At 36.7% G+C, this 27,775-nt stretch overlaps 2 protein-coding genes across 2 annotated transcripts; one reads left to right on the top strand and one right to left on the bottom strand.

Annotated features, from left to right (window-relative positions):
* The first annotated feature begins 18,394 nt into the window (after positions 1 to 18,394).
* Positions 18,395 to 19,340, top strand: LOC149169080 (E3 ubiquitin-protein ligase RHA2A-like). The gene has a single exon (XM_089428546.1). It carries the CDS (start codon positions 18,445 to 18,447, stop codon positions 18,913 to 18,915), a length of 471 nt encoding a protein of 156 aa, XP_089284672.1. The 5' UTR covers positions 18,395 to 18,444; the 3' UTR covers positions 18,916 to 19,340.
* A 6,404-nt stretch (positions 19,341 to 25,744) lies between these two features.
* LOC149169079 (uncharacterized) lies at positions 25,745 to 26,737 on the bottom strand. The gene has a single exon (XM_089425070.1). The coding sequence runs from the start codon at positions 26,735 to 26,737 to the stop codon at positions 25,745 to 25,747; it is 993 nt and encodes a 330-aa protein (XP_089281196.1).
* Between the last annotated feature and the right edge of the window lie 1,038 nt (positions 26,738 to 27,775).

Raw genomic sequence — 27,775 nt, 5'->3', positions numbered from 1 at the left:
TAAAATTTGAAGCAATTGTTAATCAAACGTTAGAGTTACAGTCATTTTAACTATAGAGTTTAGTCTTCCAATATGTATTTTTTAAAGAAACCATTCACATAAGTCGTGTTCTAATATCTAGTTCAATAGTATTGCATTGTGTACCTTTTTTTTAATGCAAATGAGTAAATTTGAACAATGATTCCTCTTTGATATGCATATAAATAGAATTACTACATGTTTTTAACACTATATATGCATTACTTAAGTAGATTACTAAGATATGTTTAAGTTACACAATCAATGTTTAAAACATCTAGGTCCCTCTATATATATATATATATATATATATATATATATATATATATATATATATATATATTAGTTGATATACAATATATTTACTTCATTGTTGTGTTTCTATAGGTATAACAATGATAAAGATTTCAGATTGCAAAGCAAATAGTGGGATAGGTGGCAATGAAACTAGTCATATGGACAAACAATTCGCTCTTTCTGCTTCCAAAATCAAGAACAAAGAACAATATTTGCATTTGCAAAATAATTAATTTTGCTTTTTCTTTTGTTATTTTAGTGTTTTTAAAATAGAAAAAAGATACAAACCACTAAGAGAAATGTTTTTTCTTTTCACAGACAAGCAAAAGAAAAGACAATCGCATCGTCCATAATTGACATTTGCATGGGAAACTCAACAAATATCTTTGAAGGAGATGCCTTAGTGTTATATGTCCCTAATTCTATTGCAATATTTTTCTCACCACCAAAGGCTCAAATCATACACACTGATCTTATTGACATACATGGACAACTTACAATAACTATCAACATAAGTGATAAGTTAATTTCTCAATTCTTATCTTATTTCTGTATTGGGAGCAGTGTTCACGCAATGAGATTCAACATCATGAAAATAAAAACAAATATGAAAGGTGTGACTCTAGTCATTGCATCTTATTAACTCCAACATTTTTTGTTGAGACAATACTAATGCTTTGGTATAAACATTATCTTACTCCAAATATTACAATTGTTGCACTTTTAGAAGAAAATACAGATTATTCAGTTGGAAGCTTTGTAGCACTTGTTACAGGATGTCAAAAAAACAATCATCAGTTTGAAATATATGTCAAAGATGGTGAAAGGAACAATGAAAGTGTCGTGATATCCTCTCAGAGTCTTTGTGTCTTGAAATCCTTTCTTTTGTTCTTGTTTTTTCTTCCCCCCTTTTTGTGCTTCTTGCTAAAATAATTCATATTTTCATGCTCTCTTTGTTGCAACTAATTGAAATTTTCATTTCAATTTTTACCAGGTGCATTTGGGTGAACAATATAGACAAAAAATTATTGAACTACAAAAATATATAACAAGCAGAAAGACAATCATGCTTCTGTTCAAAACATGGTTCAAAGTAGCCCAAAAGGTTCACATAGCATATGTACATGTCTTTCAAGTTTATTTGATCCAATTAATGATGAACCAACAAAATTTTATTCACAAACTTCCACAAAACCAAATATCTAGGCAAGTTTTTAATTGCATCTTAAATTTTTATAAGCTTAAATCTTATTTACAGAGTCTTGCAAAAACAAATGTCCAAGCAAGTGAGTCAATTACATCTTAATTTTTTATAAGCTTTTTTATATTCCTTTTTTGAAATTATTTGATCCTTCCCTTACTCTTTTTTATTTTTCTTACATTCTTTATCTACCATATGTTGGGAATGGGTCCCTTGGGGTCAATTTTGGGGTTAAAAGCCCAAGTTTTGGGGCAGAAAGCCCGAATTTTGTATAAAGAAATGTAAAGTCTTCGGATTTTGTGATCACGGAGCACGAAGATATTAAGAGTCAAAAAGTGTTTTCGCCCTTAGTTTATATAGGTTGCGTCAGCTTGATGAGATCTGTCCTTAGTTCGCAGACCATGGGATTGTATAAAAAGGAGATCTTAGAGGAGTCTAAGATAGTTCAGGGGATAGATAGAGTCATTGATGAGTCTGTACAGTGCTAAGAGCGAGAGTCTTAGCGTAGGAAAGAGGCTCTGCAGCTGAGTGCGTAGAGGCCTGGGGTAGAAGTCCACAGCTGAGTGCGCAGACCCCTGTAGCTGTGTGCGCAGGGTAGTTAGAGTCTGTACTGGAAATCTGGATCATCAACAAAGAAGAGCATTCTGAAATTACTATGTATTTTACTTTTGTCAATTGCATGCGATTATGTTATGTTAAGAACTGGGTTTATGTTTTATTGCTAATTTGATGCACGAATCTATATGTTTTCCTCTATTATATGAATGCAAGTAGAGATATCTATTTACGCAAAGATAATCCTAATTGCATGATAGAGTTGGAAAACACTTAAGATAATTCGGGAAACTATACAACAAAGTAGTTACATAGGCACGTAAGTGCCTGAATCACTTGTTAGGGTTACGCGAAGGATGATCGCAGACCTTCGCAAAGGTTCTAAAAGACTAATAAAGAAGTACATCGATAAGCCCTAAAGGCTTATCGATCTACGCGAAGGCAGAGTTAAGGTGTAAAACTGACATCACAACCATCTCAGGGTGTGGAAACTTGGTTCCTGCATCCCCCCATACTACTTCGGGTGAGACTTCAGTCCGCACTCCGTGGGTTGATGCCGAAAGGGCCAGTAGTGTATGAATTTGCTTCACTGACTAACGTTGAACCTGGGTCAGGGCCCATCAAGCCAACAAATGGTTCTGTTGTAGGGACGGGGATCTGCATAATGAGGTGTGTGATGTTGCATCATTGAAATCCAAATAAGAAGGAGATTGAAGACTGGTTGGATAAAAAGATCCACAAATTTGCGGCGCAAGAAAACAAGAATCCATGATTGACGAAAGAACAGTGGTTGGACAGATATATGTACACAAAAATTCACGAAACCTTCTTATGTTCCTTCCTGGTTGAATTATACGAGTGGATCGCGAAGTTGGAAGATGGCCAAGGAAGGTGGAGGCTTGACGGTCCAATTGTCTGAACCTCGGAGTTAGTGCGGATATTGGAAGCCTCTTAAGATAAGATCGTGCGTGTTGTCGATCATTGGCTCGACTGTATCATAGGAGGGTTTGTGACAAAGTTTGCGATCGATACTTCGGTCAGTTATAGCGAAGCAGAGTGCCTCTTATTCAAGGGGTCGCGAGGTAAGTATTTGAAATCATTAAATACTTGGATTAAGATGCTCTTGTGTGAAAAGTGGGTCATGAAATTACTTTGATGTTTGGGGCTATCCGAAGTGGAAGGTCTTTCAGGGACGAAGGAAGAAAAGGTCCTGAATATAGCCCGTTGATTGAGCCTCCTTCGAGTGACAACGAAGGAGCAACACAGGATTCTCTGCTGAGCGTTATTCATTTGATAAGACAAGGTTTCCTGCAAATATCTACACCACCTCCATCCTCATCTCATCCATCCTCACCTCTACTACTTACCCCATCACCCATACCACCGCCACCTCCACCATTTTTCAACATGGCGAACTCCATAAAGCTACCTATGGTCAAGGGCATAGGAAATGAAGATCCAGACTAGTTTTGGTTCATCGTGAAGGCTGTATGGGAAGCTTAGGCTATCACGGATGATCAAATGAAGAAAGCCACGTTGGTTAGTGATTTGTAGGACCGCGCACTAACGTGGTACATTAAGTACAGTACTGATAACCTGACGTCCGCATTGGCAAATATCCAGACTGCGCTGAATAGGGAATTCAGTAGACCTAAGTCTCAAGCGCAATCCATTGTGGGATTTAAGGAGATCATGATGAAGCTTGGAGAGATTCCCTAATATTTGGATCAAAGATTGAAGTGTACGATCCGTGAAGCCAACATGAACTTGACTGATGGGAAGCACTGCGAATGGTTTGTGGCCTCACTCTTCCCTCACCTAAGGGTTGCACTATCACAATATAAGATTGGAACCCAGGTAGAAGCTCTGTAAATCATGATGAGATTGCACGAGACACCAATGTAGGATGCTAATCTGGGGGTTCAATAGATGCACACACAGTTGCAGAACCTTTGCCTCAAAATACAAAGCCTGAAGAAAGATAGAACAGCTCGACCAGAGGCGCGCGAAAAATTCTAGTGCCTGAAATGCAAAGGTCAAGGGCATGATAAGGATCATTGTCCAGTCTTTGTGAATTATGTTGTGGCAGGGGGACCAATGCGTCTAAGGCCGGAGGCTGCAGCAGGGCCAAGTACAGGGCCCGCTCTATGGTGTGCTATTTGCCAGGTAGTTGGGAAACATGCAACCGACAATTGACATTTGCTGCAAAAATTGATACAGACACCACAAAAACTCTTTTGCAATTTATGTCAATTAGTAGGGAATGACGAGCGCAATTGTCATAGTTATGAATTAATGATGGACGGGACACCTGCATACAGGGTGCATGTAGAAACATGACCTCTGGTCCAAGGCGCTGGAGGAGCGTGAGGTGAGTATCAGGGGCGCAACCAAGGTTGAGGTGGAGGAGGACCTGGTAGAGGTTGAGGGCAACTTATTTGTTACAATTGTGGAGGACCAAGACACTACGCGAGAGACTGCCAAATTCGACGTGACTGGCATGCTGCTATTGTACTCAGTTTGACCATGCAACTGAGGATTTCCCTATATTATTGGATAAGATTCATGAAAAGGGGGCGCAACCTCTATAGCCAACTCAGAACCTACAGATGACGAGGGCTGAGCCTCGCGAGGAAGACCTTAAGGTAAACATTATGCTACGTTGTGGAATGGTGATTGGTGAGGATAAGGGGAAGAAGCTTGCAAAGGGTGAGTGGATCCACAAAGCACCAGAAAAGGAGACCAGGTTTGATCTGGAATGCGCAAAAGAACATTTATGGAAGTGAAAAAAAAGTTTCATTGAGGCCTCTACCTCAGGAAGTCAGGAGAAACCAGTTGAATAAATGGACTCATCCACGATTACCACGTTCTTGGAGACCTGCATGAAACTACTCCGTGATAGTAAGGCTGTGAAGGGACTGTAAGAACTGATAAATCTGTGCACTGGCAAGGAAAACGTTACTGGCGAACCGTGCATAGTCAGAAAGCTTGGTAAGCATAAGGCAAGGATTGGATGTGAGATGAGACTCACCATGCAGATATGAGAATATGAAATGGACCAAGTTATCTTGGATTTGGGGTTCGACGCGAATGTTTTGCAGAAACAAACATGGGAAAGAATAGGGAGACCTGTGCTACAATGGTCTCTAATCCAGTTAAGGATGGTGAATCGACAGAAAATCATCCCAATGGGGAGGTTGCAGGGGGTAACAGTTGACATTGAAGGTGCGAGAGCACTGGAATATTTTGAAGTAATAGAGATTGTGGATGATAGCAATCCCTACCCTGCGCTCCTTGGGATCGATTGGGCCACTGAAATGAATGGGGTAATCAACCTGAAGTGTTGGGTTGTGTTATATTCTTTCCACGTAGTTAACAGGGGGTTCGAGGGGCACCCGTAACCCCACTTTATGGGGTCCGGGGCAGCACCCCGGAAAATTTTGGTTTTGGACCTATGTTAGGTTGGGCGGACCCACCTATGGTTTTGTGCATGATTTTCGCACATGTTTTTTGGACGCGATGGTTTTCAGTCCATGGTATTGGATGCTTCGGCATGTATAAATATGTATTATAACATTGAAAGGAACATAATGAAAAATCAAGTTGATAGTCCCGGTTTTGGGATCCAGTGGGAAAATCTCTGTGTATACGTGTTTTTGTGTTATGCTCTCGCATTGTTTATTTTCTGTGTTTTAGAATTCGTATGCAGGTAATTTCTGTACGGGGTTAAAACCTACATGAAGAAGCGAAAGATGATATTTGAGAAGAAATTGCTCCGTGTAGTGGTGCCACTAGATCCTACAGAAGGACCGCGCTACACAGAACCAATCCGCGATTATGAAAGTGATGACGATTTGGACCAGATTTACAAGATATCAGCGCGAGACCAAGATTGGGTGAATCCAACAGTAGACAGACGTATTGCATGGGACCGCGAGAGCTCCTGCACATCAGATTCAGATGAAGAACTGGAGCACTAGCAAAACCAGTTGCATGAAGTATCTACGCTGCGATGTAATATGATGACAAAGTCGTTGCACTGCGTATCATCAGAGGTAAGGAATTTTCCTCACTATGACGGGTTAACTGACATTGATCGCTTTTTGGATGCATTCGAAAGGGAAGTACCTGAGAAGCATTGCTTCCAGGCATTAGATTGGGCACTGCGCGCTACACCCGCAAGATGATGGGGTATGCACAAAGACAATTTTGAGGATTGACGCGACTATAGAAGGATGATGAGGATACGCTTTGGCCAAATGGACTGAAGTATATGGAGTGAAGCCTCAGCCAGAGTGGGTCCATCTGTTTTGTCATACCTTCAATGTTATACCAATGAATTGGTACTTGGAGATAGAACTTCGTCATGGGACCGAAGAATGGGATGTTTTGTGCCAAGGATTTTTGATGACATTCAGTTTTGAGGATGGATTTGAATCTATCGATGAAGCATTGTAGGAGGTGAAGACAACCATCTTTAGGATACCGTAGGATCCTCTAGACCTAATTCAACCTGATTGGACTACCCAGTTGAGCCAGGCGTTGGAGTGTTACAATGCAACAACGGAAGAAGAAGACGAGTACTCGAGAAAGATTGATATCCTAGAGACTGAATGTCACCGCGAAGTCGAAGGACCACAACTAGAGAACCTCGCCATAACAAAACCACTCAAAACTAGACAGGTGAACATTAGCACGGAGGCAGAGCCGAAGTTTGCAAAGATTGGGGACTATTGGGATGATGCGACAGTAGATAAGATCGCTGAACTGCTCTGTGAATATCAAGACTTGTTCCCCACGAAGTTTTTCAATCTGAAAGGAATAATAGGAGACCTGGGTATCATGAAGATCACCCTAAAACTAGACACAAAACCTATGAAACAAAGACCTTACTGCCTCAATTTGAAGTATAAGGAAAGGGTCCACGTTGAGTTAGATAATACGCTCGCGATGGATATTATTGAATCGGTGGAAGAATCTGATTGGGTAAGCCCAATAGTGGTTCAGAAAAGAAGTAGACGGAAGAAATAAGGATATGCATAGATCTCAGGAAGTTGAATGATTCCTGTGTGCATGATCCCTTCACAACCCTATTCACCAATGAGGTCTTGGATAATGTTGGCGGTCAAGAAGCGTATTCATTCACTGATGGGTTCTCTGGGTACCATCAAATCAAGATCGCATTGGAGGATAGAAGTAAGATGACCTTCGCAACTGAATGGGGATGCTTCCAGTATATGGTGATGCTGTTTGGGCTGAAGAACGCGCCGATGATCTTTTCGCGCGTAGTCATCGCAGCGTTCAAGGAAGTATACTTCGATGATTGGACAGTGTTCAGACTGGTGAAGCTCCATTTGGCAAGTCTGTGCTTGATGCTAGATACATGCTGGAGGTACCAGATTGTGCTCAATCTGAAGAAATGTTTGTTTTGTGTCCCTTCTAGGATCTTTCTGGGCCATGTGGTATGCAGACAAGGCTTGATGGTAGACCCAGCTAAGATCACGGTCATAATCAATTTGGAGGTGCCAAGGAGTGTGAAACAACTGCGCGCAACACTGGGGCATATGGGATACTATAGGAAATTCATCAAGAGCTATGCCCAGATTACCGCGCCAATGGAAAAATTGTTAAAAAAGGATGTTACGTTCTGTTGGAATGAAGAATGCCAGAAGAGCTTGGATGTGCTGAAGGAGAAGATGGTCACCGCGTCGATCCTAGTCTTCTTGGATTGGAAGAAGGAATTTCATGTGCATGTGGACGCGTCATGTATTGCGTTGGGAGTAGTACTAACACAGGCCAGTGAAGGGGACTTGGATCATCCTATAACGTTTGCAAGTAGGAAGTTGTCCAAAGCAGAGAAAAATTACTCCACCACTGAGTGTGAAGGCTTAGCTATGGTGTACGCACTCCAGAAGTTCAGGCACTATTTGTTGGGTGGACACATGGCGCACCCGACCTACCAGAAGCAGCAAAGTTCGCTTCGCTATGGGCTACGAAGGACCCTCAAAGGGTCAAGGACAGAAAGGTCTTTTGGATCTTGATGGAGATGAGTATCCATATGGCCATCAACCGCAAACCGCGGCTGTCGCCAACTGTTTTTGAGAAGCTACAAGAGTATGTGGAGTTTAAGGCTGACTTCCACCGAGTCTTGATAGGCACGCGAAAGGATCCTAAGCATAAATGGTATGCCCTGCCATACCTGGCCATAAACGACGCGATTACAATGGTCCTCGATCGCTGGCTGGAAAATTGGCGCACTGCCTCGGACTTGAAAGTTGGGCCTAACAAGACCGCAGCGTAGCGGAAAAAGGAAGAGGCCAAGCTAAAGATGGAACAGTTGGCCACAAAGAGAAAAAAGGAGGCTGAGGATAAGGCCAAGGCAGAGCGCACCACCACGAAGCAAACGAGAGGATATGCGGAAGAAGAAGAGCGTGGCTCTGACAGGAGTCATAAGTCGCCTTCCCCGGAGACAGAGGAGGAGGACCAACAGTCGGACCAGGGAGGAGCGGACCTAGAGACTACTCTGTTCCGCGTTAAGTGCAATAGAGATCCAGAGAAGGTAGGGCCGCGAAAAAAGTCTAAGGCCAGCAAGACTTCTCTCGATCCGATCACCTTAACAGAAGGTGATTTAAATGATATTGGTGATACGGTAGGGGATGTCACTGCGGAATTGCTGTAGCAGTTCGAGCTACAACAGAAGCAAGCCTTGGGTGCCATTCAGACAGGTCTGCGTGAGCTGCAAATCCAGGCGTCGTAGGTCCAGACCAGTGTGGGACGAAGCAACTCGATGTCAACTAGATTGGTACCCAGCACATTGGAGCAGCGGGGATGATGCGCACACTGGATCCCCAGGCAATAATTCTACCGGAGGGAGCTCTAACCATAGAGACTGAAGCTGACAGGCCCGTTGTCAGTGCCCTCAAAGGAGTTGGGCTCAATTGGCCGCACTTCCCAGTGAGGCGCTTCACGATTTACAGGATGGCGTGATCGTGGAACTTCAGGCCCACGAAAAACGCGCGTTACAAGTAATCAGTGAACAAAAAGTCAACAATGCTCAGATGACTATACAAAGAGATTCCACTGTTAACCTCATTAAAGCCATCACAGACAAAAATGAGCACACTGCCAAGGTAGTGGCTGAGGCATGCAGGTCTGTCCCAAAGTTGGACATTCCCGATGATGAGCCAGTAGATGTGCAGATTTGGAAGCTTGCTGCCAGAGTGCGCGATGCCAGAACAGAGTTGTCGAAGGTTCAGTTTGACCTGAACCTCAATATTGCAGAACTGCAATTGAAGGCCCAACCTTCAACCCCCCCAGAAATCAGAGAGCAACACGAGACAGTTGTGAAAGACACCGTGGTAGCAGTGAACAATGCAGTGAAGGAGTGCATCGCGCTCTTTGAGCATGCGCTTGAAGTGGTTACCAATTTGCAAGAGGATCCCACCTTGCAAAGGTTAGAAACGGAGGCCGGAGAGCTGCAGCGGAGATATGATGAAGTTAAAGTGACGGCGTGTACCGTCGCCCTTACACAGAGGCTAGAAAAACTGCAGGAGGCAAAGGTACTAAAGGAGCAAGTGGATGCAGCGCAGCGCAAAGAGAGCGTCCTCAAGGCCAGAATATGGCCTTGGCTTGATGAAGCCTATGCGCTCACGATGGAGCAACTAGTTGAGGAGATGAAGCAGGCGGCTACATAGTGCACTGCTAAAGTTGCAGTAGTCCAAGTGGAGTTGGGAGGTCTTCACGACAAGATCTCCATGCCAGCTGAGTGACTTGAGGGCGAGTCACCATGTTTGTGTTGGGGGCCAGTTGGGAACGGGTCTCCTGGGGTCAATTTTAGGGTTAAAAACCCAAGTTTTGGGGCAGAAAGCACGAATTTTGTATAAAGAAATGTAAAGTCTCTGCATTTTGTGATTGCGGAGTGCGAATATATCAAGAGTCAAAAAGGGTTTCCGCCCTTAGTTTAGATGGTTTGTGTCGGCTTGATGAGATCTGCCATTGGTCCGCGGACCATGGGATTATATAAAATGGAGGTCTTAGAGGAGTCTAAGATAGTTCAGGGGATAGATAGAGTCATTGATGAGTCTGTAGAGTGCTAAGAGCGAGAGTCTTAGCATAGGAAAGAGGCTTTGTAGCTGAGTGCATAGATGCCTAGGGTAGAAGTCCGCAGCGAAGTGCGCAGACCCCTGCAGTTGTGTGCGCAGGGTAGTTAGAGTCTGTACTGGAATTCCAGATCATCAATAAAGACAAGTATTCTGAAATTACTGTGTATTTTACTTTTTTCAATTGCATGCAATTATGTTATGTTAAGCACTGGGTTTATGTTTTATTACTAATTTGATGTGTGAATCTATATGTTTTCCTCTATTATATGAATGCAAGTAGAGATATCTGTTTACACAAAGATAATCCTAATTGCATGATAGAGTTGGCAAACACTTAAGATAATTCGGGAAACTATACAACAAAGTAGTTACAGAGGCGCGTAAATGCCTGAAATCACTTGTTAGGGTTACGTGAAGGACGATCGCAAGCCTTCGCAGAGGTTCTGAAAGGCTAATAAAGAAGTACATCGATAAGCTCTAAAGGCTTATCGATCTACGCGAAGGCAGAGTTAAGGTGTAAAACCGACATCACAACCATCTCAAGGTGTGGAAACTTGGTTCCTGCATCCCCCCATACTGATTCGGGTGAAACTTCAGTCCACGCTCTACGGTTTGATGTTGAAAGGGCCAATAGTATAGGGATTTGCTTAGCTGACTAACGTTGAACCTGGGTCAGGGCCCATCAAGCCAACACCATAAATTTAACAAAAATGTATGTGTATAAACAAACAAACTATTGTAGGTTACTAGAATCCTCAAGCTAACTGAAATGTTTTGCTCGTCATGCAAGCCATTTTGCAACAAGTGTAAACAAATTATATGTTCTATTGTTGGTCAATATGAATATAAACATTCGACAGGAGTTTTGAGTCTCAAATGTGTGTTCCATGTATAATATTAATTTTAAATAGAGTTTTATTTCTTGCTTTCGTGGCTTTGTTGGTTGTTGTGTATGATTGTGTTCATGTATACAAAATGGATATATATTTTAATATTTTTTGTTAAAGTTATTTTATGCATAATTGTTAAAGTTGTTTTTATCCATGCGTGTCTTATTCCATAGATCCCTTACTTCCACAAGTTTTAGAGTTAGTAGGATGTTTTAAGCAGGAATACTCATAACACGAACTTATAGACATTAACTATTATTACTGAATTTATGTTTAATTTTTATATAAATACATTAGAAATCTTTCCAAGTGGAGTATAAAAAATTTAATAAATTCTTCCAATTAAATAATTTATGTGAATTTAAAGCAAATTTATTGCTTTCACTTCTATGTTTGTCTTGCATGTATCAAAGTAAAACATAAAATATTATGACTTCTTCATGCTTATGCAAGATTGTGGATGGAGTCAAAAGATACTTACCCTTCTACCTGCACACATGCTTTACCTCCGCACATAGTTCACTTCTACATAGACTTTAGCTTCACAGATTCTTCCCTTTCACAAACTCTTTAACTCTACACATCCCTAACCTTTGTGCATCCTTGTTTTGCACAACACTCTCTTTCGCACACATTTGCACTTCTGCATGACTGCATGCATTTTTGTCTCTGCACACTTCTTACTCATATGTCCATTTCCCACAACACTTCTTCTGTACACATACTACTTTGCACAATTACTTTTTCACAATTATCCTTGCACAGTTTCCTCGTCAATGCTATTAACTACTTGCATGCTACCTATTGTGATTACAAAAACATAAATTGTGTATGTTCGCGCCACGAGACTTATGTAAAGGCATGTTTTTAAAGGTTAAGGCCAAAAGGAAGACTTTAGCTATGCCAAACACTTTTAAGACAACGTCACTGAGAAAGTCCTTCTCGGGGATGAACTCATAATGAATCATTTAAAATTGCAATTGGTTGCAAACTAACAGGACCCACGAGACATGGATTTCTATGTCATTTAACAAAAAAGGTTAATGTCTCATCGTAGGATTGCATGTAAGGATTTATGCCTTCATAGTAAGAGAGCACAATGTGGTTACAAATAGCGAGAGACGGGAAAGTCTTATGATACAAAATGAAAAATTTGACATCACAGTGGGAGAGTTTTATAAAGTGTGTTCCTTAGGCACAGGATGACAATTGTGTATGTTAGTTGCTGGAAAATTTATCGTCGCACTATATGACTTATGTAAAGGAATGCCTATAACGATTAAGGCCAAAAGGTATACTTTACCAGTTCTAGACTTGGTCAGATTTTTGCAAGTTGGACACCTTATAACTTATATTTAGTTCTTACACTCTTTAACTCACATCCGTAACCTTCACACATCCTTGTCCTGCACAACACTTCCTCTTTTGCACACATTCACACTTTCTCATGACTGCACACATTCTTGCCTCTGCACACACTTTTTCTGCACACATACCACTCCACACAACTGTTTTTTTACAATTGTCCTTGCACATTTCATAGGAAGAACTCATAATGCATCATTTAAAATTGCCAATTGCCACAAACTAATAGGAGTGATGAGACAAGGACTACATCGAAGGATCTTCGTCTTAATGGTAAGGGAGCGGAGCACAGTTAATGAGAAGTGAGACATAAAATTCTTATGATACAAAACAAAAATATGGTGTTCCTTGGATTCCCACCGCGGGCGATAGAAGTATGAGATGAGAATTGTGTATCTTAGTTGTTGGATACTTTCCTGTCATGTTGCAGGACTTATGTAAAGGCGCACTTTTAAAGGTTAAGGTCAAAAGGTAGACTTTAGCTGTGCACATGCCTTTGTTCCACTAGTTTTAGAATTGGTAAGATTTTTGCAAGCGGGACACCTTATAAATTATATTTAGTACTTCATGTTTTTTATCCATATGCTATGTTTCCTTTTCCATGTTTTTCGGTGCATGAAGTCTATAAAAGTTTTTTCTAGGTCGCCCATCGTATTATGTTGTGTTTGTTTCTACAATGTAATTTTTTGCATTGTCTTACTCTTCTATCAAATTTCCAAATCCTATAATTAGTTGAACAAATTGTAACATAGTTTTGTTTTCTCATATCGAGTTTCAAAACAAATTAAAAATCATGCTATAGAGGCAGGTACTAGCTAATTTGCAATTATTTCCCTTTTATAGGGACTAGCTCCTTTGCAACTATTTCCCTTTTTATATATAACAATTGTAATACATAATTTTTAAAAACCCCTTTTTTTTCTCTAAATATATAAAAAATAACAAATCATTAATTTTTGTCAAATACATCAAAGTGAAAAAACGTGAAATACTAATATTTAAAAAAGAAAAAAGAAAAAGGAAAAAAAAGAAAGACTTTCCATTTAATGAGATGTAAAACATTATCTTTTAAAGATTAAACTCTATAGACTTTTAACCAAGCACATATAATTTAAGGCTTTCCATTTAATGACATTTAAAACACTATTTTCTAAGGATTAAGAGGAGCTCTATAACCCATTAACCTCTTATGGCATAGATGCTAGACCATAATATGGGTAACATTGCATGCATTGGCTTCAAAAAAATAATAAACCATGCATGTATGCATTGTTCAACAAATAATATTATCTCATCAATCATATTCACAATCGCTTTCATTTTACTTCTCAATTGAAAGTTTTCGCATGTCTTCCGTCTTTTAATTTTTCTCATCTCTTTTAATGGGTCTATAATTTGTTTATTTAAACAAAATCCCTACTCATATACTAAGAAATAAAATCATGTGAAAATAAATATAATAAATTTAGTAATAAAGATGAAAATGCACCAATTCCACCTAACAAATACATGTAACTTCCATCATTGTAATGGGTGGCTTCTTACACTAAAATCTTTTCTCAATTACGTTGGAATACTTCGGGCAGGCAGGCTGAAAATTCATCAGCATTAGTTATGGTTACAATTAGTGGGCATAAATATTATAGGAAGGTCCAACACTCTGAAGATGCGGTAGAGATGAATATTTTTCTGAAAAACGAAGATATGTAATTATCTTATCTTGTATTTGATAAATATATAAGAGTAAAATAAAAAAATTTGAACTTTTCTGGTATTTAATTAAAAAGTGTTTATTATATTATATTTAGTAGGAGGCAACATTTATCCTATGTTATGTTGTGTTGTATGAGTTTCTGAAACGTAAAAATTTTGGGAATATTTTCTTAAAATGAATAGATATGTCTAATCAAGCAATAATATTATATAATAAAAAAAATTAAAAATTAAAAATATTTTTTAATTATATAATTTATATAATAATCAAAATTAATATTGAATCAAAATATTCAAATATTAAAATCAATTTAAATATATAAATATATAATCTCTTTTATATATAAATATATTCTTTGGGTGTCTCTTTTTAAGCCTTTCTCTTTTATATATAAAATGTTAAGTTCATTATCATTTCTGAGACACATAAGTAGTCTTTGAAACAATCAAGGCTTAAAAATACAAAGGAACAATTTTGCATATGTTTCTCTAGTTATTCTTAAGAGAAAAAACAAAGCAACTCTAATGTTTAAGCATTGACTGCCACATACAATATGCACGCACAATCTTCTACGATATATATACATAAACAACAAAAGAAATACTCATCAACATGACATCTTAGATATCTCCCTTAAGTCGAGGTGTCACACTATTCCTTCACCCATCAAGAGATTGCTCCAGTTTCTCAATTAAGAATATCGTTGTTAAGGATGTCTTTGCCTTTCTTCCTGCAAATGTTTCAACATAGGCTCATGTTTTGTGAGCAGTTCAACATATTTCTCTATAGGCTTTGTATTCCCCAACCCCACAGAACGTGGAAACTCCAAAAAAACAGTGTTCTCCAACCCTAGAGAACGTGGAAAACAGTGTTCAAAGCTTCGGAAACTTTCCCTATAACTCCCATTGCAACTCCGACTGAAAAGATAATGTTTCCATATAGTTCCAAAGCTCCCAGAAACCCAAGAACTATAAAACAAATTTCTCACCTCTAAAAAATAATTCCAATATAACAAAAATTATATGAATTCCTTTAACTTATTGTTAACTATATATACTCAATATAATTTTTTCCAATATAAAATTTAATATAACTTACAAAAGAAAAAGGCGGTGGACTTTCTAAAGACACACAGAATTGTTATGGTAAAACACAAGCATCGTTCATGCAATTATATCGTAGGATAGAATAATGGAGAGATTCACATAATGCAACAAATTTGTAGAGACTTATTTAAAATAATTGGTTTTTTTAATAAATGATATTTTGTAGCATGTAAAATTAGTATTTTAGTAGTTCGATGTATATTTTTAAGAGAATTAGTTAAGATTAAAAAAAATGAAAAACTTAAATTAGTTTAAATTTATTTTAATTTTAAATTGATTAAATATTAAAATAATTAAAATATAATGTATTTAAATATAAATTTCAAAATGTATTATTCAATGTTATATTAGATCTAAAATTAAAATAAATTTTATATTAACATTTTAAACTAAACATTTTTATGTGTAGTGATATAATTTGTTAAGAAGTAATAAAAATGTTATTATATTTATTTATTTCTAGATTTTTTAAAGTATATGTCAGATTTTTAAGTTATAATAATGTTGTTATTAGTCTTTGCCAAGGCATGATTTTATTAATCTATTTAAATATTGACCACTATTAATTTAGCATTGACTAGTACAACATATAAGGTTTAACTTTGAAAAATAAAAATTTATTTTTTAATATTATTAAAAATATATTTTTCAAATTTTGATTGAACTTTAAATTGAAGGTTTTATTGTAGCTTTTGCACAATATAATGCCATGCGGATAACTTAACATATTTTATGCCATAATTTAGAGATATAGCTCCAATATTCATGAATGATTTTTAGATCTTTGTGTAGTGATTTTTTGTCTTTAAGCTTTGCAAGAAAACCATCTAAATATAAGATTACTTATGATGAGTTATGTTTTCCTTAGTGCTAAGACTATATAATTCACTTTACCAGTAGTTACTTTCCACCACAATTTAAGCAAGTCATTGTATAAAAAATGGATAGGATTAAGATTACTTACATGGAGTTACTTCTCCCCATTATTTATGTTTTCCTTAACACTTATGTAGGAGTAAAACTATAAATGTGTAAAGTTATAATTAGTGGTTACTACCTAAATTTATGCAAGTCCTTGCCTCTTAGCAATAAATTATTTTATCTACTTTACATTTTAATTTATTAATTCTTATTAAAGCAAGACTATAAGATTTAATTTTCCTATTAATCATTATTAACTCAACATTAAACAATATAAATTATAATTTCTTATCCATTTTTTCAAAAAAAAAAAATTTACCCTGCAACACTGGTTTTGTCATAAGTTTGCCATCTTTTTTAAATTGATCGTAAAAATGTTAAATAAAAATACTCTCACGATGTTTTTCAAAATGTATTGATTAATATGTTTTTCCCATTTTTATTAATTAATAGTACTATGTAAAATAATTTTATACTAATTTGTAAAATTAGTATTTTGTAAAATAATTTTATCATATTTTAAAATTAATTTTAAATAATTTTATAATATTTTAATTTTGATTTTGAATAAATTTTTTTAAGTGATTTTTAAATAATTTTATAATTATGTAGTATTGTTGAAATTTAATATCCACTATTAGTATATATATACATATTACTTAGTATTGTTAAATTTTAATATATTCTTTACATATATTTTTATATATAGTTAAAATAAAAATAGTGATTTTTAAATTAAATAAAAAAATTATTATTAGTAATTTTTAAAATAAATAAAAATTATTATTAAGTAAACTTTAAGCCAATATAACCATTGAGATTATTTAATAGAATATTAATGTATTTTCAAATAAGATCAAAACTTTTTTAAAAATTATTATAACCCTAATCAAATATAGTTGTTGAGGAATAGGTTGATAAAAATTAATAAATAAATAAATAGATAAACAAATAAATAAATAAACATTTAATTAAATTTAAAAATTAAACTTTAAATAAGATATTATACCATTAAAAAATTAATTTTATTTAAATTTGTTTTCTTTCTTTCCTTGGTCAAATATAATCGTTTGCTGTTAGGTTGATTTTTTTTTCTCTATTTAACCTCTTTCTTGATTTGTTTCTTCATCGTGTCTTGAAGATGAACCACACTTACTAGTTAAATCTTCAATATGACTTTTCCAGAAAAATTTTATACAATTTTATAATATTTTAATTTTGATTTTGAATAATTTTTTTGAATAATACTGAAATATTTTTATTTTTTAAACTAATTTTATTATAAAATTAATTAATTTTTTATTAAGCAAAAATTAAAATTTTATTATAATTATAAATCATAAATTAATTTATTTTTGTAAAATTTAATTTCTATAAAGTATATGGTTTAAATTTTAATCAAAAGCTACAAAAATTTCGAAAAAAAAAATGAGAACTAAAAACAATTGTGAGAGTATCTTATTCCAAAGAGTATCCCAGCCTTATATATAACTTTAACCTCTAAATATTAAAATTGACGTTAACCTAAATTCAATTAAAAATAATACAACAATTTTTCCAGTAAAAATTTGATATAAACTATAATTTAAATATTATCAATCAACATTTTTATTTATAGTTTCAATACACCTTTACAGTGTCTAATAATGAATAATATGTATTTTCTTTAAAAAAAACATAATTTTAAATATAAAAAATATACCATAAATTTTAATTGTCAAATAATTATATAGACAAATCTGTTATCCCAACCAACAAAAACATAAATTCACTAAATCAAATTGAATTAAAAAATTTAGAATATTTACATCTTTATAAATTTTAATAATCCAATCCCGAGCAAAGCCAAAACTCATAAATCAAGATGTTTAATTCTTGTTTGAAAGATACCGGAATTTTGAACGTATGCCACGAACAAATTACCCCCTCAATTTGCGCCCGCCCCTTGTTGCACGCCATTAATGACATGCCAGGTTGCCATCAAATCTGCAAACCCTGGCAGATTTGATTTTGGCAATTCGCTGCAATTTGAAAACCCACCATCCAAATTGCAAGGCGGCGGATGGAACACGCCAGCGATTATACAGTTATGCGTCACTGAAACCCTAGGTGTTGCTTCTTGGTTGGATAAAGACTGGAGGCCAGGGGAATCAGATACGTGTTAAAGTCACCGCCTATCGATGTCTCTGGAGTTTCAGTCTTATATATAAAATGAAGGCGCGCAAAGGAGGTTTCACATTTCATTTCATACCATCGTTTGTGTGTCCGAGAAGCCATGGGGATTTCAAGTCTCTCAGACGTGTCATCGAATTCAGGATTGCTCGTCACAGTGATAATCATGGCGGGCGTCTCCATGGCTTCCATTAAGCGAATGTTTGACAGCCTTCTGCAAATTGTGGGTATCAACAGCTCTAAGCCTGAAGCCATGGAGACCAGCCTTGGCCTGGGCTCCCACCTTGCTCGTCTCATACTGATTGCAGAACTTGACAGTAAAACAAGCAGATGCCCTGGCACATTTGGTAACGTTACAGAGTGCCCTGTTTGCTTGTGTACAATTGTTGGAGAAGTGGATCAGATTCGTAAGCTGCGTTGCTCTCATATATTTCACAAATCTTGCATTGATAGATGGATGGATTGTGGCCAGCAGGCCGCCTGCCCTCTTTGTAGGTTGTCAATTTTATCAGATGAAAGAGCCATGAAAATGGAGCAGCAACTGACACAGGAACTTTTGCTCTGGTTCCGGTGAGAGGAGCTGGTTTTTTGGGTGAAATAGTGAGGATCCAGAAATATTTTACTTACTTCTGCTGAAATAGCGAGGATCTCAAAATTATAGGGGATCCAGAAATATTGTACTTACTTCTGCTGAAATAGTGAGGATCTCAAAATTATAGGGGATCCAGAAATATTGTACTTACTTCTGCTGAATTTTTTTATACAGGAGGATATCATATAGTGTAATCCGTTCATGATCCATTTACAGAATTACAAGTGTATATTAATCTCTACGAACTGTGTCATGTCTCACCATGGTTTCTAGTGATTGATCCGTGTAACTGTTAAATTTAGCTAAATAATATTTTGTTGAACATATAGTTCTTTTGTGTTCAGTCCAGTGTGTGCGTTCTCTGATTTGGTATCAGAGCGAGGTGAGGTTGATTGATGAGAGAGTAAGGTTCCTGTTTGTGAGCGATCAGACTTAGAGTGAGAGATCAGTGTGTTGAGAGGTGTTGAAAAAAAAGTCTCAGAGAGACCGCTGTGTGGAAGGGCGATCTGGACGAAGGATTGTGTGTGAGTTTTTTGCTGCTGTAAAGTTGCAGTCCATCTGCTTGTGGTTAAGAACCCGTTGCTCGCTCTGAAGTTGCAGTCTCCCTGCTTGTAAGAACCGTCTGGTGCAGAGCACTAGTTCGGATGCTCGTTCGAGGGCTCAGAAACGGTGTGGAATAGTGGTTTGTGGAGGATTGTATTCAAGAAAGGCAGGGCAGAGCTGGAAAAGTGTTAGGAAGGTCCATGATTTTATTTCCTTGAATCTTGCAGTGTTTGAAGTTGCTTTAAATTCGCAAATGTTTAGTGTGTTACGCTGCCCAAGCATGTAAACGAATGAAATTCTGCAGGCTGCCAAAAGTTTAATGGATATACTTGTTTAGATTTAACATATGATATATTGATTCGCTGGTTTTGGGATGAATTATTTATGGTGTTTTCGGTGAAGTATGATTTTGGTGCAAAATTAAATTAATCAGATGATTTTGTGCCGTCTGACATGTTTTTTGGGTATGCATTGAAGTGTCGCAGAGGTGTCTTTTGAGAATTTTGTTGCAGGTGGAGCAGCTGTGATTGTGCAGTCAGCTGGTTAGTGAGCCATTTGCTGCCAATGAAATCTAGCCGAAGATTTTCGATTCCCAAGAAGGAGCTGTTGTAGCGAGTGAGGCCAGTGTTTTTGTTTTTAAAATTAGCTCTTCAAAGTCCATTTGACCAGTGATTGAAAAGGTTAAAAAAATATATATATCTTATTCCAAAGTTGAAAGTAAGTCACCTAGAGTTGTTCATGTTATCATATTAAAATGTTATTCAAATTAATATTCAAACAATACGTGACCATTATTTTGGGAGTGTTTTTTTTTTTGGAAAAGGTCTTTTAATATTATTTTTTCGAGATATTTAAAAATATTAAAAAAGAGAAAGGTAGTATTTGTGTTCCATACAAAATAAACTAAGGGACGAGAAAAGAAAAAAAAAAAAAAGGAGAAAGTCATATTGAGTGAGCTGCGAAGCTTAATAAAAAAAAAATTGTGCTTTATGGTTAAAATTGTGCTTTATGGTTTATATTGATTTAGTTTATAAGTTTAAATATTATGGCAAATGTAGAGTCTTGTTTATTTGACTTTAACCAGTTAGATGGTGAAAACTATGCAAATTGGTAGTTTAAGTTGCAAAGTTTAATGGAAAGCTATAATATTTGGACGATTGTGTTTAGAGTTGAAGTAAAGCTACTATCCCCTCAAGCCACAAATGCTGCAATTCAAGATTGGGAGCGATGAGAAAACAAAGCGAAGGTGCTTTTGTGGATGTCTGTTAAAGACAACATTATTCCACACATTAGAGAGTGCAAAACATCTAAGGAGACATGGGACACTCTCAAAAATTTGTATGAGATGAAGACTACAAATCGAATATTGTATTTAAAGAGTAAGCTTCTTTCAATTAAGATGGAAGAAAATGAAAGTGTCAGTAATTTTATTTCTAGAATTAAAAATCTAAAGGATAAATTAGCTGATATTAGCGAATCAATATCTAGTACAAACTTGGTTATAGTGACATTAAATGGGATGCTTGATGAATATCAAATGTTTATCACGGGTCTTTCAACTAGAGAGAAGGCTCTTACTTTTGATGAGTTGGCAGGTATACTTGTGCAGGAAGAAGAGCGGAAAAGAAGCCTTAAACAAAAATCTCCCAGTTCTGATTTAGCATTGATGGCTAAAGGGAAGCATTCCTTCAAAGGCAAACAGTGGGAGAAAAATAAAGGCATAAAGCCACAGGTAAAATCATTTCAAGGTACACGTTTACTAAGGACAAATGCCAAATCTAGTAGAAATAATGTGTGTTATTACTATGGAAAACTTGGTCATTTTGCTAAGAATTGCATGAAAAGAAGGTCTCATCAATTCAAACAAAGAAAACATTCAGGAAATTATGTTGATAAAGATGAAGCAATTAGTCATGACTTTAATAATATTAAATTGTTTGTGTCCAATGTTGCCTTATCAGCAGAAACTGATGATGATAATGCTTGGTTTATAAATTGGTGCATCAATTCATGTCATGCAAAAGAGATTGGTTCTATATTTATCATGAGATTAATAACAGTGGACACATTTATTTAGGAGATAATAGATTACATGAAATTAAAGGATATGGTGATATAAGTGTTATGATGCCTAATAGACAAGAAAAACAAATTCAAAATGTGGTGTATGTTCCAAGATTAAAGACAACTTAATTTCAGTCTCTACTATTACAGATCAACATTTAAAAGTTGAATTTGTGAAATCACATTGTTTGGTAAAGGATGTGCAGGACAACTACAAGGTTGTTGCAAAAGGAATGAGAGTTGGAGGATTATACAAGTTGGATGTAATGAAGAATGGGCATCAAGCTTTGGCATCAACAGGCATGTCAAATATAGAGCTTTGGCATCAAAGGTATGGACACTTAAATCATAATGACCTAATTTTACTACAAAAGAAATTGATGGTAGAAGGTCTTCCAAATATTAAGGGTGAACACTTTGAATGTGAAGGTTGTGCACTAGGAAAACAACACAGAGAAGAATTTATTGTGCATGAAAATAGAAGAAAACGTGAAATACTTAAACTAGTGCATACTGATGTATGTGGTCCAATGCAAACTAAGTCACTTGGAGGAGCAAATATACAAATGAAGTACTAAAGTATTTCATATGAATGGATGTAAAGCAGTGAGTACTCCATTGGAACAAAATATCAAATTGAGAAGTGAAGATGAAACAAAAGAGGTGAATGGAACATTGTATCGACAACTAGTGGGAAGTCTGAATTATCTCACTACCACTAGACTAGACATTGCTGATGTTGTAAGCATACTTAGTTAATTCATGGCTAAGCCTCATGAAAGCCATTGGATAGCGACAAAAAGGGTCCTTCAATATTTAAAAGGAACTATCAATTTTGGTATTGAATATACTAATGCTTGTAATTTTGAATTGACAGGTCATTCTGATTCTGACTGGGCCTGAAATCCAAATGATAGGAAATCCACCATTGGATACGTCTTCAATATAGGATCGGGAGCTATATCATGGAGCAGTAAGAAACAGGGAACAATTTCCTTTGTCATCAACTAAAGCAGAGTATAAAGCATTATGTAGTGCCACCTGTGAAGCTATATGGCTCCAAAGAATACTTGAAGATGTTGTTGAAGGTCAACAAGAACCTACAATAATCACATGTAATAACCAAAGCACCATCAAACTGAGGAACAATCCTGTATGTCATGCAAGGTTAAAGCATATAGACACACAATATCATTTTGTAAGAGAAAAGGTCCAATCAAAAGAAATTTCCCTAATATATTGTAATACAAATGAGAATGTAGCTGACATATTCGCTAAGCCTCTTGGGAAGGCAAAATTTGAGTTTTGTAGAAGTAATTTATGTGTTGTAGAAAATTCAGATTATGTTGTAAGCCTCGCTGAGACTTAGACCAGCAGGCATGTCAATTCAGAGTATGTTTGTGTCTTATGCATTTTGTTATAGTGTATTTTGTGTGTTTTTCATATGGTTGGAATTAAGGGGGAGTGTTGGAAGCATTAATTCCAATCACCAAACCCATTAAATGCTCAACCATCTCGAGAGTTCAGGAGATGACCTCGAGACTTCTGGAGACTTCAGGTAGTGTCTTGAAGAAGCCATCGACAACTAGAATCCAGAAACTTCTCAGCTATGTATAAAAATCATTGCTTGGTAATGGAATGGGTAAGCTGTGTTTGTGTTCAATCCAATGTGTGCGTTCTTTTAGCTGCAGTAGGTGGCTTATTTTATTTTCTTGCATGAACTATGACACAGATTTTAACTGATTTTGGAATATTCAGAAATCTATAAATGAAATACCAAGCATTAACATAGAGATACTCTTTGTAGATTGTCAATTTTATCAGAAGAAAGAGCCATGAAAATGGAACAACAACTGGCAGAGGAACTTTTGCTCTGGGTCCGCTAAGAGGAGCTGGTTTTTTGGGTGAAATAGTGAGGATCCAGAAATATTTTACTTGCTTCTGCTGTGGATCTCAAAATTATAGGGGATCTAGAAATATTATGCTTACTTCTGCTGAAATAGTGAGGATCTCAAAATTATAGGGGATCTAGAAATATTGTACTTACTTCTGCTGAATTTTTGTATACAGGAGGATATCATATAGTGTAGTCCGTTCATGATCCATTTATAGAATTACAAGTGTATATTAATCTCTACAAACTGTTTCATGTCTCACCATGGTTTTTTAGTGATTGATCAGTGTAAATGTTAAATTTAGCTAAATAATATTTTGTTGAACATATAGTTCTTTTGTGTTCAATCTAGTGTGTGCGTTCTCTGATTTGGTATCAGAGCGAGGTGAGGTTGATTGCTGAGAGAGTAAGGTTCCTGTTTGTGAGCAATCAGACTTAGAGTGAGAGATCGCTGTGTGAGAGATCAATGTGTTGAGAGGTGTTGAAAAAAAAAAGTCTTAGAGAGACTGTCGTGTGGAAGGGTGATCTAGACGAAGGATTGTGTGTGAGTTTTTTGTTGCTGTAAAGTTGTAGTCCATCTGCTTGTGGTTAAGAACCCGTTGCTCGCTCTGAAGTTGTAGTCTCTTTGCTTGCAAGAACCTTCTGGTGCAGAGGACTAGTTCTGATGCTTGTTCGAGGGTTCAGAAACGGTGTGGAATAATGGCTTGTGGAGGATGGTATTCAAGAAAGGCAGGGCAGAGCTGGAAAAGCATTAGGAAGGTCCACGTTTTTATTTCCTTGAATGAAAGTCTGCAGGTTGCCAAAAGTTTAATGGATATAATTATTTAGATTTAACATATGATATATTGATTTGCTGGTTTTGGGATGAATTATTTATGGTGTTTTTGGTGAGTATGATTTTGGTGCAAAACTAAATTAATCAGATGATTTTGTGCCGTCTGAGTTGTATTTTGGGAATGCATTGAAGTGTTGCAGAGGTGTCTTTTGAGAATTTTGTTGCAGGTGGAGCAGCTGTGATTGTGCAGTCAGCTGGTTAGTGAGCCATTTGCTGCCAATAAAATCTAGCCGAAGATTTTCGATTCCCAAGAAGGAGCTGTTGTAGCTAGTGAGGCCAATATTTTTGTTTTTAAGATTAGCTCTTCAAAGTTCATTTGACCAAGTGATTTAAAAGGTTAAAAAAAAAAATTCTTATTCCAAAGTTGAAAAGAAGTCACGTAGAGTTGTTTATGTTATCATATAAAAATGTTATTCAAACAATAGGTGACCATTATTTTGGGAGTGTTTTTTCTTTGAAAAAGGTCCTTTAATATTATTTTTTCGAGATATTTAAAAATATTAAAAAAGGAGAAGGGTTATATTTGTGTTCCAAACAAAAAAACAACTAAGGGAGGAGAAAAGAAAAAAATAGGGAGTCCTATTAAGTGAGTTGTGAAGTTTAATAAAAAAAATTGTGTTTGAGGGTTTAGATTGAGTTATTTTATAAGTTTAAATATTATGGCAAATGTATTAGCAGAGTCTTATTTATCTGAGTCTAACAAGTTAGATGGTGAAAACTATGCAAATTGAAAGTTTAAGTTGTAGACTTTAATGGAAGGCTATAATATTTGGACGATTGTGTCTGGAGCTGAAGTCAAGCCAGTGTCCCCTCAAGCCATAGATGTTGCAATTCAAGATTGAGAGCGACAAGAAAACAAAGCGAAGGTGCTTTTGCGGATGTCCGTTAAGGACAACATTATTCCACACATTAGAGAGTGCAAAACATCTAAGGAGACATGGGACACTCAAAAATTTGTATGAGATGAAGACTACAAATCGAATATTGTATTTAAAGAGTAAGCTTCTTTCAATTAAGATGGAAGAAAATGAAAGTGTCAGTAATTTTATTTCTAGAATTAAATATCTAAAGGATAAATTAGGTGACATTGGTGAATCAATATCTAGTACAGACTTGGTTACTGTGACATTTTTTTCCCTTGGAAAAAAGTCGTAATTTCTACTGATATATAAGAAATTGCATTTTGTAGATGCTAGTGCATATGCATATAGAGGCAGAGTTGCCTATCGAGTACGAAAATTAGACCAAAAAAGATTAGTTGTATCTCCACGCAGGGAGTCTTGTTACCGATTTTACTGTATCTCTGCTTGCTCTCTAACATAGAGAGAACTAAATCAAAATTGAATTTTGTCTCTTCTCAGAGAGAGAATCTAAGTATAAAAAACGGAACTGTGTGTCCAGAGTATTTCATGTAGTACAAAAAGTTATAAATAAACATGATATATACAAGTTTAAGCAAAAAAAACTTATAGGGCTTATAGCCCATTTTCTCTGTGTTCCACAAAAGGTCTGTGATAATGCTGGTGGAAAGTCCCATCTATCTCTTCCTGAATTAGCCAGTCATCGCCCTGTCTAAGCGCTGCTTCTTTGGAAAGGTGGTCTGCCCCCGAATTTCGCTCCCTGAAAATGTGGCGACAGGTAAAAGAGTCAAAAGAAGATATCAATCTTTGTGCCTCTTCTAATATATGCCTCAGTGAAAATGCATTGTAGTGAGATGCATTATTTAACCAATTAAAAACAATTTTGGAATCACCAAACAGTTGTAGATATCTGCAATGCTTTTCCAATGCAAAATGTATGAGATGTTTAGTAGTACAGATTTTAGCATAATTGTTTGTTCCCCTGCCTAATCTCATTTGAATCTTGAAGCAATGTGTTTCATTTAGGTAGAGAATGGCCCTGCCACCACATCCTGCCTCCTGTGCAGAGCCATCAAAAAATGCCCACGGTTTTGATTTGTCTATGATTTCTGGATTAATGATACGGGGAGGGGTATTGGAGTCCTCCTTGGGTAGAAGATCATAATTCGCAATAGTATGGAGCAAGATGGCAGGCCAATGGGGAGACTTATGGTTGAAAATAGATTTGTTTCTAGCAATCCATAATGACCAGCAAACAAGAAGAGGCATGTTCCTGGATTTTCCATTATGGTTTTCACACCATGTACACCAGGCGTCTAGAATGTCATGTCCATGCCAGTTTTTAAAGCTTGGATAGTGAGAAATAATGGAGTTCCATTGTTCCTTGGAGGTGGGGCAGTTAAGGAAGAGATGTTCAGTACTCCCTTCATCATTGCGGCACAGATGACACCAGAAAGGGCCATGAAAAGATCTTTTCATCAAATTTAACCCCATAGGAATCTTGTCAAACAAAATGTTCCACATCAGCAAGCGGGTTTGTGGGGCCGCTTTAAGCTTCCAAAGTAATCTCCAAGTCAGGTTTATGTTCTGGGGCTTGTAAGGTTCCATTAATCTAATATAACCCTCTTTAGGAGAGTATGATCCATGTTTGGCAAAGGCCCATATAATCTCGTCCGGTCCTTCAGATAGTTGAATGTGAGCCTGGGTAAGAGCTTCCGTGTAGTCCTACCAATCTTGTCGCCACTGAATAGGAATGTCCAGATCAAGAGCCGATTTCCATGCCTGCTGAAGGAAGGAGGAGTTATTGCTGTCACCGATGTGTCTGATGTGTGTAATACCCCTGCTATGTAAATGCCTTATCAAATCTTCCGGTAGCCTGTGTGCATTACCACAACCAACCCATGGGTCCGTGCCAATACAAACAACATTACCCTCCTTTATTCTCCACGTAATGCCTTCTCGTATGAGTGGTAATGCATTTATAACTACCTTCCATATATTGGAGATGTTATTGTTTATTCTGTGCTGCTGTCTGAACCAGTCCATCAGGTTCATGGGCCAGATATATTTCGCTTGTGCAACCCGGGTCCAGAGGCTGTTTGTAGTGATAAGATGCCAGCCGAGCTTTGCCGCCAGAGCTTTGGAGAATAAATCTAGCCTTTTGATGCCCCATCCTCCCCATCTCTTGGGCTTTGCTATCGTCTCCCATTTGACCCAGGCAAATAACCTACCCGGTTGATTGCCTTTCCATAAGAATCTGCAGCATATGCTTTGCAGTCTGTTCAGTATACCCTTCGGTATCTAGGCTAGGGTCATCCAAAATACAGGAGTAGCTTCAATCATAGCTTTTATAAGGACTAATCTTCCTGCATGGGATAGGTATTTATGGTACCAAACCTGAAGTCGCTTTTCCACTTTTGCAATAAGCCAAGTCCAGTTTGCAATCTTGTATCCGTGAGGCTTAAGCCTGAAGCCCAGATATTTTAGACCGTCTTCCAGATTCTGTGAAATAAAGGGGAAGCGCTGTGTGGTGAATACAATCTCGTGTTGTGAGCAACCAAAAGTAGTAATCGTAGACTTACTATCATTTATAATCATCCCAGTTGCCTGCTGAAATAGATTGAAGATATTCTGGAGGACCGTGGT

This window comes from Pinus tabuliformis, chromosome 4_2 (assembly GCF_031772625.1).
Source record: "Pinus tabuliformis cultivar Carrire ecotype Pingquan chromosome 4_2, CPIR1, whole genome shotgun sequence".
In the NCBI taxonomy this organism is placed as follows: Eukaryota; Viridiplantae; Streptophyta; class Pinopsida; order Pinales; family Pinaceae; genus Pinus; species Pinus tabuliformis.
The sequence above is the reverse complement of the archived record's forward strand: the minus strand, read 5'-3'. Positions and strand labels throughout refer to the sequence as shown.